The 14,913-nt window shown below is 51.0% G+C and overlaps 1 protein-coding gene across 1 annotated transcript; it reads right to left on the reverse strand.

The window, feature by feature from the left end:
• Positions 1-317: 317 nt before the first annotated feature.
• Positions 318-10,320, reverse strand: LOC138164762 (autoimmune regulator-like). The gene is made up of 12 exons (XM_069092725.1): positions 10,171-10,320; positions 9,705-9,879; positions 9,363-9,515; positions 9,064-9,135; positions 7,109-7,222; positions 6,713-6,846; positions 6,071-6,151; positions 5,136-5,251; positions 4,420-4,501; positions 3,537-3,722; positions 1,258-1,382; positions 318-468 (listed from the first exon to the last, which is right to left on the reverse strand). The coding sequence occupies exons 1-12, from the start codon at positions 10,318-10,320 to the stop codon at positions 318-320; spliced, it is 1,539 nt and encodes a 512-aa protein (XP_068948826.1).
• Positions 10,321-14,913: the final 4,593 nt, after the last annotated feature.

Here is a 14,913-nt window from a genome sequence, read left to right on the forward strand (position 1 = left end):
CACTCCAGCACCTTTGCCAATAAAACCCTAAATGGGGTCATGGAGAGTCAGACATGACTGAACAAAGACTGAACAGCACTGCAACAAAGTCGTTAGCTTTAATTAAGATATTGATCAGTGCCTTTTGCACACTTGAATTCTGGAGAGTGGGCTTGGGCCCATTCAGTTGAGGTCGTTTCCAGCCATGCACAGTCTGGCACTCCCTCAGACTCTGGGGACGGCATCCTGGAGAGCCCCCACAGAGGTCCTCTCAGCCTTGCCCCTGTCCACACAAAGGACTCCCTAGACCTTGCAGGGCATGGGCATTTAGGCAGGGCTTAGGAAGCCTCAGCAGAGTGACGAGCCTGGTAGAGGCCGAGGGCCCCACTGACCTTCACAGACTCCAGGGCTGAGATGCCAGAGCTTAGAGGATCCTCTCTGGGAGTGAGGGCAGGCTCTTGTGAACACAATTTGCACTTGACAAGACCCCTGGAATGGGAGGAAAGGACAGAGAAGGCAGAGATGCTTCCTTTGTGGTTGGGTAGAAGCTGGGGATGAGCTGGGCCTGTGGGCAGGATGCAGGTGGGAAAAGGAGAGAAGAGGCTCCAGTTTCCCCCACATTAATGTTTCCATTCCTGGGGAAAGGGCTCAGTTTACCAAGCTCAAGTTAACTAGGTTTGAAGAGTTTATCCCAGGTGAGCCTCCTGTTTCTGTAGTCAGAGATGGCCCTGGGGAGAACCTAGATCAACTCTGATGTCTTTAAAAAAATTTTTTTTATTTATTTCATTAGAAATTTCCCAATTACACTAAAATTTTTTTAACATTCATTTTTAAAAACTTTGAATTCAAAATTCTCTCCCTCCCTCCCATCCCTTGAAAAGGTGAGCAATTCTGATTTCTTTTTAAGCTCTGGCATTCCCCTCTATTTTGGTGACTCCCTGATGGAAGGCCAGTCCTCCATCTCCCCCACTGGGCCCTGTCCTTGTCTCTGGACTGTAAATTGCAAGGTTACTCCTTAATCTCCTCCTTCCTAAGCTAAACTCTCATAGTAGTTCACACGAAGGTGTGAATGCCTGACCCACAAAGGAATGAATGTCTAAAGGCAAAATCCTTTTAGCAGGTTAGGAGGTGTGCTAACAGTGCCCAACACTCCTAGAGCTAAGAGATCTCAGGGGCTCCAAAGGTGTCCCTTCTTGGTCCCCAGTGGAGTCTTGTGAGGGCTTCATTCCAGCAGGCTTGCTCTGGTCTGCAGCCTGGCATCATCCAGACCTCACTCACCCTGTCCTGCTGGAGTTGGCCGGGAAATGACAGTGCCAGTGGAAGGCCCTGGAACACTGGGCACATTGAAGCAAATCCTCACTTCCTTGGCAGACCCCACACTTCTCCTCAGCTGAGAGTTTCTGCTACAGAGAGATCCCATCACCAGGAGGGGAGCAGAGGTACGTGAGCCAGGCAGCACAGCATGCCCCCTCATCTCACCCCCACCTGCCAGTGCTTCCCTTCTTGTGATCACTCCTCGGAGGAGAGAGCTTGACAGAAAAAGACAGCTGGCAAGGAATTGTGTCTCAGACCATAGCACTCCCTTGGGGGGCAGAGAGGTCCCCGTCTGGGAAACTCTGCAGGTACAACTCCACAGTATACAATGATGTTGTACGCAAGGAACTGCCTCCTTTCTTATGTGCACATTGCTTTTACTAAAAGAGACCAGGAAAGGACATTTGGGGTGAAAAACAAAGAAAAGCAACCTGAGACTGTGCAGAGAGAAGGTGGTATCTAAGCAGCCCCTCCCATCTAGATTCAGAGAGCTCCTCAGAAGGCAAGGCGCTTACTGACGGATGGGGGGGATTGCATCTGCTGATCTGGCTGGCTGCAACTCAGGGGCAAGCTGCCCCTCCCAGGTTAAGCTCTCAGCTCACTACCATGCTGCTAACTCAAGCCTTAACTGACATCACCTCCCTCAGCCTCCTCTCTCCTCTGAGCTGAGTACCCAACTCCTCCCAATGCCTTCCTTTATAGAGGGAAGGAAAGGGACTCTCAGAGCACTGCACTTTGCGTCTGTCTTGTGTCTCTGCGTGGTTTCATCTCCTAGACGCCTGAGAGGTGAATTGTAGCTGTGTGGGCAGCCCTCTGGAGAATCACCCCAAGCTTTCAGCAAGAGGGTGGTGGGTTGGGAAGAGCAAGCCAATCCTAGCCTAGGAAGAGAAGCCTGGAGAGAGCTGGAGGTTGGGGAGGGAGGGCAGTACCATGTCCTTCAGATGTTCTACAAACCAAACCTTTGATAACTTCTTATCCTGAAACATAACTTCAGTCACAGTCAGAGAGTCTCCAACATCATTTGGGCCACCTCCAGGAAAAGTGGTCATCCGGCCTTGGCTTACCGACCTGCACTGAGGGACAACCCACCACCTCCTGAGGCAGCTTAAGCCATTCAGCAGCTGGGGGAGAGGGGCCTGTTCTCATGGGTGAACAGTTCTGCCCCCAATCAAGCCTTCATTGTCCTTTGACCACTTCTACCCATGGCTCCTCTGAGACCAGACAGAACCAACCTAATCCCTCATCCCTCCATCTACCTGTGCTCTTCCAAAATGTGGGGTCAGTGTCCTTGGGTCCCATCCTTCCTCTCCTCCACCTCTCCCTCCCCATCCAGGCTTCAACTGATCCTACTGTGTCAGATTTCTATATCCCTCCCCAGTCTGCCTTCCTCTCCAGTGGATCAATACTTGTCTTAAACTGTGGTGCCCAGAACTGACCACAGCCCTCCATCTGTGGTGTGATCAAGGCAGCGGCCGGCTCTCGCCAGCCTCGCCCTGGACCCCACGCCTCTCAATGCAGTCTCAACACGAACTGCCTTTTTGGCTACAGTCTCACTACCTTTTATGTCAGTTAGACCTGAAGTCCCTCAAAACCTGGAATCGTATTCAGATGAAATGCTGTCCAGTCACACCTCCCCTCTCACATTTGTGAAGATGGATTTTTGAAGCACATGTAAGAGTTTAGATTGATCTCTCTTAAATCTCTGGAGATCCAAAAACAGAAGGAAAACTCTTAGCTCTGGCCCAGTACTCTTCTGGATTGCAGCAGCCTGCTTGGCCCCAAGACACAGAACCTACGGCTTGGGGGAGACCTACTAGCCAGACGTTTTAGGATGGAACGAACTTCCTCAGGAGGTAGTGGGTGTGCCCTCTCTGTAGGTCTGTGAGCAGAGCTGGAAGAATCCATCCTTTGGACGATGTAATGGAGGAGCTTCTGGCTCAGGTATGGGTTGAACTATCTGACCACTAGAGTCCTGAGGGTCTGTGGTCTACAAGGCCTGGGCTGCTAGCCTCTGAAAGGGTGGCTTTGTTTGTCTATTGCTTTGGTCATTAGCCCCTGTCCAGCACCCGCCCTGCTGCGTAAAACTACCATCTTCAATGACAAAAAGGGAGGAAAGGGTAGAAGGGCCTAGAATTCTGGGGATAGGTCCGGGCTGCTTGAAGGAGCCAGAGCAAGCCCAGAGAGGGCAGCCCTAGAAAGGGACTGGTGATCCACAGCCCGTGTCCTTGCAGAGTCTCACTCACCTGCTGCCTCTCAGGTCCTGAGTTCTGCAGGGGCTGGCAGGTAGCCAGAGGAAGCACTGGCATCAGAGATGGGGAAGAAACAGGGGGGAGAGGCTGCTTGAAGGTGAAGGTAGCCCCCAGGCTGGGGGTGGGCTCCTGGATGGGGTTTCTCGCCTGTGTTCTAGCTGGCCTCGGGCCAAAGAGAGCCTGCTTGGAAAGAACAGGAATATCTGGCTCTGAATGTTAAATGACAGGTTTTGGACAATGTCAACAGACGGAAAAACCGACCCTTAAGCTGACTACCCATCCTACCAACATATGGGTTATGACCTTTCTTGGAAAGATAATCAGGACCATGGACAAGGTAACTGTTGGGGAAAAGAGGACTGGCATCCCTGCAAGATGTGAGGGGCCTCAATTCGGATGCATACCGGAGTCTCTGGGTGGAGGGCTCTTTCCTCTCCATGATGCCCATCCTGGTATACCTTCCCAACTATGCAGCATCCACACCGCCACATCCCACTGGCAGCAGGATCTCCCAGCAGGCCGAGGAGCACAAAGAAAGAGGGAAAGGGGAGAATCCATTCACCAATGGTTCCCAGAACCCCTTTCCCCCAAACCATCTATTTTAGCAAGTCTAGAAATGACATTTCTGGTCACAGAATTATGGTCTCAGGGCTGGCAGGGGCCTCAGAGGCACCTAATCCAACCCTTATGGGAAAGAAACCTCCCCCTTAGCAGACCTGTCAAGTGGCTGTTGACCCTGTGCTTGAAGCTCCCAGGATGGAAAGCTCGCCATCTTCCAAGGCAGCCCCTTCCACTTATAGGCTCTTAGGAAGTTGTTTCTGACATCCAGCCTTAACCTCCCTCTTTACTAAACTTTGCCTTGTTCCCGCACCCCTACCCCTGCCTCCTTGCTCCTGCTTATGTCCTCTGGGCCCAAGGAGAACAAGCTTCCACCTGCCTCCCCAGCCACATGGTGACAGCTGTCAATGTTCCCCAAGGTGACATGCACTCAGGACCCTCGACTATCCTGCTTTGCCTTCCTTAGAGTACTTCCCAGCTTGTCAATGTTCTTCTCAAACTCTGGTGCCCAGTACTGACCACAGGGCTCCAGATGGAGTCAGACCAGAGCAGAGGGCAGCCAAACGCTTCCTCCCTGGTGCTGGAGGCAGCTTAAGAGCTCACTAGCCTTTTAAGTTGTCATATTACAGTGTCGGTGCCTCCTGGGCTGGAAATATACTTAGTCTTTCCTCCCCACCTCCCAGCCCATCTTCTTCAGATGAACTTTCCCTATCTCCTCTGGGCAAGATGGGCTACTGTCCAGCTAAACCTTTCCCGCTCTGGCTGGTAGGTGATTATAGTGTGGCTTGTGATGAAACGCTCTCCCTAGGATTCCCCCAATACCCCCTTCTTTTATGCCAAATAGTGGATGGGATCATGGCTAATTGGGCAAATCATACCCCGCTCCCTTCACTTTCCTCCTTGGTATAGGGAGGAGGTATATGAAGGGATGTCTAAGGTTCTTCCCAGCTGCCAAGCCCTTGGAGCATGGGAGCCTTGGCTGGGCTGACCTGGTAAGCAGAGCCAGGGGACTGTGGACCTCCCTTGGGTTCTCACCTGGGAATCTCTGTCAATGGTGGTTCTAGGCAGGCCAGGTGGAAGGCCCGGGGACAGCCATCACAGCAGATCAGCTCCCCACCATCTCTGCACACTGCACACTCATCATCATTCTTCTAAAGCCAGGGGGAACCAAAATGCCAGTCTTGCTGCCTACTCCAGTGCCCTCCCTCCTTAATTATAGGTCTGAGCCAGAGACCTCAGTGTGATGGGCCTGTTGGAACATGGCTGGCAGCAGGGGCAGGGCTGCCTAGGCTTGCTCATAGGGTCTCAGGGGTCCATCTCACCTCCTCCCCCAACCCAGTGAACCATGCCCCTATTCTTCAGCCCCATCTCTTCTCTCTGGGAGCCCAAGCCCACCAGCTTGCCTTGGCACCTTTCAGAATGTTCCCAAAGTAGAGTGAACTGCTCACATAATCATGCTAATAACTCTCATGCCCTCTGCCCCTTCCCTCCCCCGCCCGGCCCCCATCTCAGAATGTCAGAGCTGGAAGGAAGCTCAGAGATTGCCCTTTCTACTGCATCCTTCACCCTGCCTCTGTCTGCTCTGACATCCAGGCTGCAGCTTTCCCCTACTCCTCTTGGGACCTCTGGCTCTGCCCTCGGGAGCCAAGTGGAACGAAACTGATCCCACCTTCCTAATACAGCCCTTCAGATTCATCCGAATTAAAGTGTGAGTGCCAATTCTGGAATTGTCATCTTTTGGCATGCCCCCTCTGGGCTTTGTAGGGGCTCTCCAATGTCCTTTCAGCCCCTCAGTCAGGGTAGGTTAGAATTCTGTTAGACACACTTACCTAGTCATTCCTCACACCTGAGCCGCCCATTTCACCTCCGCCTGGGGTTGGGCAGTCTGTTGGGTGAAGCAGGGCAGTGGAGGAGGAGGAGGAGGAGAGGAAACAGGAAAGGGGAGGGGGAAGGAGTGAGCCTATTTGTACCTGGTGGATGTGAAGCTCTGGGGGCTGGGCTGGAGCGGCAGGCACACTGTTCTGTTGGCTCAGTTGCGGCTCTGCTCTACCCTGGGGGTGAAAAAGCAGAGGGCTCTCACCCATAGAAGGTAGCTCTGTCCCCGAGTCATTGCCCTCTGCACTGGGCAAAGCCCTTCAGTCTGGCAGCTCAGTGAAGAGGCATGCTGTGATGCCCAGGCTGCAGATGTGATGGAGACAAAGAGAAACCTTAGGGCCCCCCAGGGTGCCCCAAAGGCCTCAGAGGTAGATCTTTTGGTTCCAAAGCCAGCACACAGATGACCAGAGGCCAAGGGAGTCCTGAGAATGCCCGCTGGGTTTCCGAGGAGGCCCCCACTGTCTCAGGCAGGTCCCAGCAGGGAAAGCTGGGAGTCAGGGAAAGGAGTGGGGGAGCTCAGTGAACCTTTCCTCCCAGGCAGCTCTGGGAATGTCCCTGAGGCTTCCCAGCTCTTAGCACCCTTGGGACCCTCTCTGTTTGGTGGAAGCCCTAGCAGTGGGGCTGCTGTTGGGCAGGGCAGGGCTGAGCAGTACAGGTGAGAGGGAAACGCCTACTTCAGGGGATAGGACACTGCATCCTCAGACGGGCTGCTATTTCCATCTCCCTGTGGGCCTTACATTTTGGGGTGCTTGGGTAGCTTTGGTTCGTGTTGGTGGCTTTGGGCTTCTTGTTTTGTTCTTTCCGCTGGGCTCTTCAAACTTGCCTGGTGTATAAAACTCTCCCCCAACTTGGATGCATTTCTTGGAGCCTCCTGGAAGGGAGGGCCTGGTGTCAGGTGAGGGCTGGATTGGGAGCCATGGAGTGCCCCACCCTCTGGGTCTACAGGTACTGGAGTCCTCAGTACTGGTATCGGCTCTCTTGGCCACATGTCTGATGCAGGATGACCAGGGTGGCCAGGCCACCCCATCAGCTCCAAGTCAGGCCTCTTTCCCCCCTTTGCCTCTAGGGTCAAGATGACCTGAAGGGCTTTGAGTTGCTCTTCAGGCCCTGCCCACTCCAGTCACATCATCTACCTGACTCAAACACCTGTTTGATAAGGACACCCTCCACTGCCCCACAGGTGCCTGGGAGCTCACTGGATGCCACAGCCACAGCCCTCTGGACCGATGCAGACACACTCCGGATTCCTGTGGGCCAAGAGATACCTGCTGTCTACTCCTGAACCAAAGTGCACGCCTGATCTGAACAGCTACCCCATATCTATCATAGTCTGTTCTCCATCTTCACAGCAACCTCCAATCCCTCCACCCCTCCTTTCTTTCGTAGGCCTTAATTCTTGCAACGCCACCCTCTCTTCTCTTCTCCATCTTGACCCCTTGGTGAACTGATTCATCTGTCCACCGTCCTCTTCTCTCAAGTCCATTGCCCTGTTTTATTTCTGATCTTGCCCTCCCAAGCTTCAGTCTCTGATCTCTCCCACCATTTGAGGCCTGCACTCCAACTTACGTACTACTGAATGATGGAGAAAATCACAAAACCACCCATAACTGTTTTATTTTACATAATCTCAACTGGGTCCTCACTGCAGTAGGGCAATTCTTTTACATTTCAATTGATTCACTCTCCCACTCACCACAGCAGCTTTTCCAAACCTTCTATCCCCTCCCTTCACCCTATCAGCTGAAAACCCACCTTGTACTTTACAAAAAAAAAATATTGAGAGCATTCACCAAGACCTTCCCTTTCTCTCTTTTTCTTCCTCCTCCTTGCCTGCCCTTCCCCCTGACCCCTCCCCCCCCATCCTCTTAGCAGCCTCCTCCAACCTCTCCTTTATTCCGGTCTGTTAGGAAGAGGTTAACACCCCTTCACTAAGGCCAAGCTTTCCCCATGCATCCTTGATCCCATGCCCTTCTGTCTTTTCTAAAAGATTCCCACTCTCTCCTCTTCAGTCACTCCTCATCTACTGACTCCATCACTGCTGCCTGCAAACAAGTCCATGTCTTCCTCTTCCTCAAAACCCCTCTTTAGACCCCAGCATCCCTGCTAAATATTGTCCTCTATCTCCCCCCTCTTTCTCACTGGGATTCCTAAAAAAGCTGTGGACATTTCCTTATCTCTTCTCTTCTTCTCCCACCTTTGTAACATGGCTGCTGACTGTTCAGTCATGTCCGGCTCTTCGTGACCCCATTTGGGTTTTTTTTTTTTTTTTGGCAAAGATACTGGAGTAATTTGCCATTTCCTTCAGCTCATTTTACAGATGAGGAAACTGAGGCAAACAAGGTGAAGTGACTTGCCCAGGATCACACAGCTAGGAAGTGCCTGAGGCTGGATTTGAACTCAGGAAAATGAGTCTTCCTGACTCCAGGCCTGACGTTCCACACATTGTGCCACCAAATACTGCTCGTTTTACAAGGAACTGAGGCCCAGGAGGATGGAGGTCAGTCAGATTGCCTAGGATTGTCCCAGACCTGCTCTCCTCCGGGTCTAGACTCTTCAGGCAAATGAGAGTTCACTGAAACCAGTGCTCAATTCAGTGACTAGCAAAAAGGTGAATTCAGAAATAGAGATTCTCCTGACCATAACTGCAATGTCCTTTCATAGAGTGTGAATTAGCTGCCTGCCCTTCCCCCTGACCACCGCCCCCCATCCTCTTACAAACTGAACTTGGAACCTGACACATTAGCTGTATGACTGTGACTACCGATGAATCTCTCTGAACCTCAATGTCCTCTTCTGTGAAATGGGCATAGTGAGGACCAAAAGAATCCATGTTTGTAAAGAGCTTGGCAAATCATAAACTGTCCTGGATGTGTTGGTGATTTGGGTTAAGGGCCCACAAGGCACAGTTGCCTCAAAAGTCCTTGCTGCCTGCTCTACCCCCACCACCATGGTACTGCAGGCAGGCATTTGGGAGGCCCCAGCTCAGTTTATCTAGCCCCTGAAGGAGAATTCTCACACCCAGGATGGTCATGGGGGTTGGGGAATGGGAGTATCCCACAGAAGCTCACTTCAAAGAGGTTTCACTCACCATTTCCCAGTGGGAAGCGTGGAGGCTCTGGATTCTCTGGTTTCTTGGGGGGCTTCACCTTGTGGGGGGGTCCTGCACAGTAATAAGAAGGTAAACAGAGTCCAAGACAGAGATTGGGCCTGATGGGGAAAAGGTGGGGGGCAGGGGGACCTGAGCACTGTGTAGCTATAGACAGAGCCCCTTAAGGTAGGGTGTGTGCTCACAGTGGGTGGGAACAGACCACCACGGAAGCCTGGGCAGCAGGGCCACAAGGGCCATGAGACCACCAGGCACCTTCAAGATGTCTTTCTGTCACCCACCTGGACTAGAAGCACATCTCAGGGACTGGGAGACTGGTTGAGGGGACCCCTTGTCTTCAAGGCCCTTCCTCTTGCCCTGTAGTCTGTAGGTGCTTGAGACCTTCAGGCTGGCTGGGGGTCTCTTCCCCTTGTGGCTTCGGCTGAGGTCCACATCTACAAGACAGAATGAGCTGGGAACAGGCCGGGCTCTCTGGGGGAATATTTCCCTGTCCTCTGGCCCCTCACATGTAGAGGAGGACCCTGGGATCCATAGAGGTGGGGCAGCTGGGGCTTGGGGAGAAGCTGGCGTTGCCAGGGCAGTCATCTGGATAGAGTGAGGCCCCCAGACCACCCGCCCATCACCTTTAGGGAAGCTGCTGTGAATGGCTTGTAGCCTCCCGTATCTCTCTAGATTGTAGTCTTTAAACAGCACGGTCCAGAAGCCTCGTATGGACGCTGAGTCCCTCCCTAGGAGCCAGCTGAGCAGGGCATGGAGAGCCTTGTGGCAGCCGTCCCTTTCTCTCAGGCTCTGGGTCTCCTAAAAGGAAGCATGCCTGGCATGGGAACAGGCTTGGGAAGTTCTGGGCATCTTTCCCTGATTTTCCCTATCTTGCAACCATTGAGTTAGAAATGACTTTGGAGGCCATTGAGCCTCCAAAGGTGGGTGGCAGCAGCATCAGGGCCATGGTTGATCCCCAAACCTGCCTTGGACCATTGGGAATGGGAGAGATGAGGAACAAGCTTCTTTAATAGGGTTTCCATCCAGCATCAGGGCACAAGAGGTGTGAAAGACTCCCAAAGTCAAGGCTTAAAGAATCCCTTCTCCTACCTTGAACTTGTCTTCGGTGATGACGTCATGATCGGCCAGGCCGTGGAGCAGTGGGAAAGTGTCATCCACCGCCATAGAGATCTCAGTTCGGTAGAGTTTCAGGAGCTGCCGGACATCTGTCTCCCCTGAAGGTCTGTCTGAGCTGGACATCCTGTGAGAGGCAGCACCAGGTAGGACGGAGGGCTAGCTGACCTTCAGGGCTTCTCTAATCAATGAGAGAGAGAGAAAGAGAGAAAGAGAGAGGGAGAGAGAGAGAAAGAGAGAGAGAGAGAGAGAGAGAGAGAGAGAGAGAGAGAGAGAAATGTAGGGGTAGAAAGAGAAATATAGAGACAGAAGCAGAGAGAAGAAATATGGGCACAGAAAGAGACCAAGAGACAGAGGCAGTTAAAGGCAGAGATAAAAATACAAAGAGACAGAGAGAAATAAGACATCAAGAAAAGGGATGTTCCCATCTGCTCACTTGGAGGCAAACTGGGTCCCCTTCTACCCTTATCCAAGTTTATGCTGTTTCTAACTTCCCTTACCCACACCCCTTGCCCTGTCCCTACCCTGTTGGACTCAGGAAATGCCTTGTGAGGATCAGCTGTCGGTCTCTGTTTCTCCTTGTTTCTTCTCCTTTGTTCACCTGGCCTTGGTATTGGTCACCCCTGGCTTGGCACAGGTGGGCTATTTGACTCCTGGCAAATATCTCACCTTCTTTGTGTGGTGAGACTGTATAGCAGGGATCTTGACAAAGTAAGATGGACAGGATGGGCCAGATAGCCCCAGAGCTGCTCCCTCTTCTCCCCTGATTTCTGTGCTATTATACTCAGTTCCATTCATGGAAAGCACAGAAATACCCTCATTGGAGGAACCAATCAGGATTCCCAGGGGAGCTTCCGAGTTTAGGGGTGTGACTGAAGCTTAGAGAAGGTCTGGAGTACCCAGGACTAACCTAGGGGCTTTCCCAAGCCATGCTTCTGAGGCTTGGAGTGACGTTCCAAATCCACTCAAACATGACTTGCTTAGTCAGCATCAGTGGTGAGCATTGTGGCGAGCAGGCAGGGCCGGCCTGAGTGGATTCACTTAGCCTCCACCCCTCACCCCCACCCCAGCGCTGGAGGGAGCTCAGTCTGGGGAGAACCTGGACAGAACTGAGAGTGGGGTCTCCATTTCTGAGCTCCTCAGCTCCCTTTCTGATATTTCTCTGCCTGGTTCTGGTCAGAGCCTAAGGATGGGCTCCTCAAAGGCCTGTGCTCAGTGGGATAGTCTCATGGTTGTGATCTTATGCCATTTAAAAGGAAGATGGAACTTGGGCATAAAAGAGGCAATAATCCTAACCTTACCCAAGCAGAGGGTTAGGCCCCTCAGAGCTTCAGGGCTCCCAAGCACCACCTTCCCTAGTTGGAAGCCAGCAGGGATCCTTCTCCAGAAGCCCTGACAAGTGGGCATCCAGCCTCTTTTTGCAGACCTCCAGTGGTGGGGAGCCTATCATTGAGGCAACGCCCTTCCCACTGTGTGATAGGAAGTTTTCCTGACATGTAACTTAGATTGGATTTTTTGAAATTCCTCCTTCACCGATTGCTTCTGGTTCTGCCCTCTGGGGCCAGGCAAGACCCCTTCTCCACATAACACCCTTTGAATACTTGAAGACAGTTCCCCCAGGAGTCTTCTCTTCTCCAGCAGCCTACCCTCAGAAGACACAGACTCAGGGCCCTTGACCTTGCTGGCCACCTCCTCTGGACACTTCTAGCTTTTCAATATCCTCCTAAAATCAAGGTGCCTAGAACTATGTACCCGACTCCAGCTGGGCTCTGCCTGGGGCAGAGGGCAGAGGGACTTTATCATCTCCCTATTCTTAGAAGCTTTGCTGCTTCCATGAGCATCTCTGCAACAACATACTTTAGACTTGAGCTTTTTTTTGGGAAAATCCAGACCTTTGCCCTGGGCCATTTCTTCTCTCCACAATCTTTCAGAGTAAACTGACACTGACTCAGCCATCCCATCCACCAGATCTTTAAAGATCTGGGGATGAATGGAAGGAATCCATTTGAGCCAGGTGGCCTGAAATTCAGCCTGGGTGGCTAAGTACTCTCTTATTGTCTCCTTACCTATCTGGGGAATCTGCTTGAGCTATGGACTACTTCTGTCCACCCCCATGCAAAGGGAGCTGTCCTTGGTAGAGAGGAGAGAAGCAAATTAAGAGCTGAGCAGTGCTACCTCCTTTCCATCTTCATCCTCACCAGGAGCACAGATCCCATTCCTCCGTGGAGGCTTTTCTGTCCTGTTAGAACCAAGGTCCTCCTTTGGCTATTACCTGCCTTGGCTTCCTTCTTTTGTACACTTCTCTGAGAAATCAAAGTTGGTTGGTGAGTTCCCAGGGCAGCCATATCTGTCTTTTTAGATATCCCCTTTTCCTTCCTTAATTGTTTTTGTTGTTGATGTTACTACACAACATACAAACAGATATAAACAGCACAAGCTGTATATATAGTAAAAAAAAATAGTCCATAGAGGGAAGGCACTGAAATTAAGGGAGGTTGGGGGAGGCTTCCTGTAGAAGGTGGGATTTTAGTTGGGTCTTAAAGGAATCTGGGGAGGTCAGTAGTTGGAGTGAAGAGAGAGAGAGTATTATAGACACTGGGGATAGCCAGAGGGAATGCCAGGAGCCCAGAGATGCAGGGTCTTGTTCCTGTACCAGCAAGGAGGCCACTGTCACTGGATTGAAGACTGTGTGTCAGAGAGGAAGGAGGGGGGAGACCGGAAAGGGAGGAGGGGTCCAGGTTATGAAGAACTTTGAATACCTAGAGATAGCTATGTGGAATGGCTGACAGAATGCTTGGGGTCAGTAAGATCCAGATTCAAATTTGGCCTCAGACTCTTACTAACTGTGTGACCCTAGACAAGTCACTTAACCGCTACCTGCCTCAGTTTCCTCATCTGTAAAATGGAGATAATAGAACTTACTTTGCAGGATTGTTGTTTGGACTAAATGAGGAAATATTTGTAAAATGCTTTTTCCTAGTGCCGGGCACATAGTAGGTATTTAAGAAATGCTTGTTTCCTTTTTTTTTTTTTTATAGTAAAACCTAGTCTCAACCCACATGAATTAGATGACACTCCTAGTTCACATGCACTGCCTCTGGACTAGAGGTCTGCAAGCACAGGCTGGATGACTACCTGTCAGGCATGTTGTAGAGATGAAGGTTGGACCATTCTACCTCTGAGATTCAATGACTGTTATGATTGAATACCTTAGCACTTTAACACCTACTAAGACTTCTCAGGATCACAGACTCACTCCAGACTGTCTCTGCCTCACTTTTCTTCTCTCTTCCTGAGAAGCACTGCTGCCTATGTGCTTTCCCTCGGTGCCCCATGGGCTTCCTTCTCTACAGGAATCTTCGAGATTATCTCTTTGCCTGCCCCCCAACCCCATAGTCCCCTTTCTCTCCCTTCTACTTGCAATGTTTCTGACCTCTCAGGTTCATGGAATCTGGCTAACCTTGGAACTTGGATAAGACTTTTCTTTCCTGTGGAAATTGGTAGCACAGCTGAATCTTTCCTCTCTTTAATAATTGCCTGCCAGAACTGTGGAGGAAAAAATGGAAGGAAGGAAGGAAGGAAGGAAGGAAGGAAGGAAGGAAGGAAGGAAGGAAGGAAGGAAGGAAGGAAGGAAGGAAGGGAGAAAGAAAACCTCCAACAAATGAACCTGCTGTCATGCTCCCCTAAGTTGCTCCAAGTGACGCTCCACTTGCCCTAGGGGGTTGGATGCAGCAGCCCCTACTACCCTTGCCTAGTCTTGCTTAATAGTGTGGATGTCAGGAGGTGTGAGAGCAGTCTCTAGTGGCTGGGACATCTGGTACAGCTCTCAAGGCCCTGGGCTTACAAGAGGACTTTTGTTGGCTGTTTCTGTTTCTGGTTCTCAGGTTGCCTTCCACCTTTTATGTTTTATCTAGCTTTGGGTTAATTAATGCTAATGGAGACAGCAAAGTCCCAGGGACTTCAGCAAAGGGGGTACAGGACCCGATGGCAGGGCTAGAGTTCACATTTTTAATTTAAACATACACACTAGTTTCTGAAATCAGGAATGCTTAATTGAATTTCACTTAATTAATGACTTCTTCAGTTCAGACCTGATTCCACAAACTCAGCTGGTAGAAAGCTGTAATCTATCTACCCACAAGAGACAGAGGCTCAAGGCCTCCCACTGTTTGGTGTGATTAAGGTGGGCCACCTGTGGAATTTATGGACTTTCCGCAGAGCCTGAGGGGTTTTTTATTATTTAGCAAGGATGCTATAGAAACTGAGTCCCATACCCTAAGTGACCACACACAGATGCTCTGGCTCCGATTCAGTTCAGAGCCCCTGAGTGAGCAGAGATCCTCAGTGACCCAGCTCACAGCACCCGAGTGAATGAACTGAGATCCCCTGAACGGCCAAGCCCAGATCCACTGAGGAAGGAAGCTCAGACCCCTCTGTTTTTTTACCCACCAGACTGGACTCCTTTGGACTTTTCCTCCATGCATGTGTGTGCGCTTTCAGCTTCCTTTTATGTGTTGTCTTCCCCCATTAGTTTGTAAGCTCTTTGAGGGAAGGGACTCTCTTTCTTCTTTTGCATCTGCAACCCCAGTGCCCAGTGGCATTTTTTTACTTCTTGTTTTTCTTTTCTTTCTCATTCTCTCTTTCTCTCTTTCTCTCTTTCTCTCTCTCTCTCTCTTTCTTTCTTTCTTTCTTTCTTTCTTTCTTTCTTTCTTTCTTTCT

This window comes from Petaurus breviceps, unplaced genomic scaffold (assembly GCF_028583685.1).
Source record: "Petaurus breviceps papuanus isolate PSGF00001 unplaced genomic scaffold, PetGlider_PUasm1.0 207, whole genome shotgun sequence".
Lineage (NCBI taxonomy): Eukaryota > Metazoa > Chordata > Mammalia > Diprotodontia > Petauridae > Petaurus > Petaurus breviceps.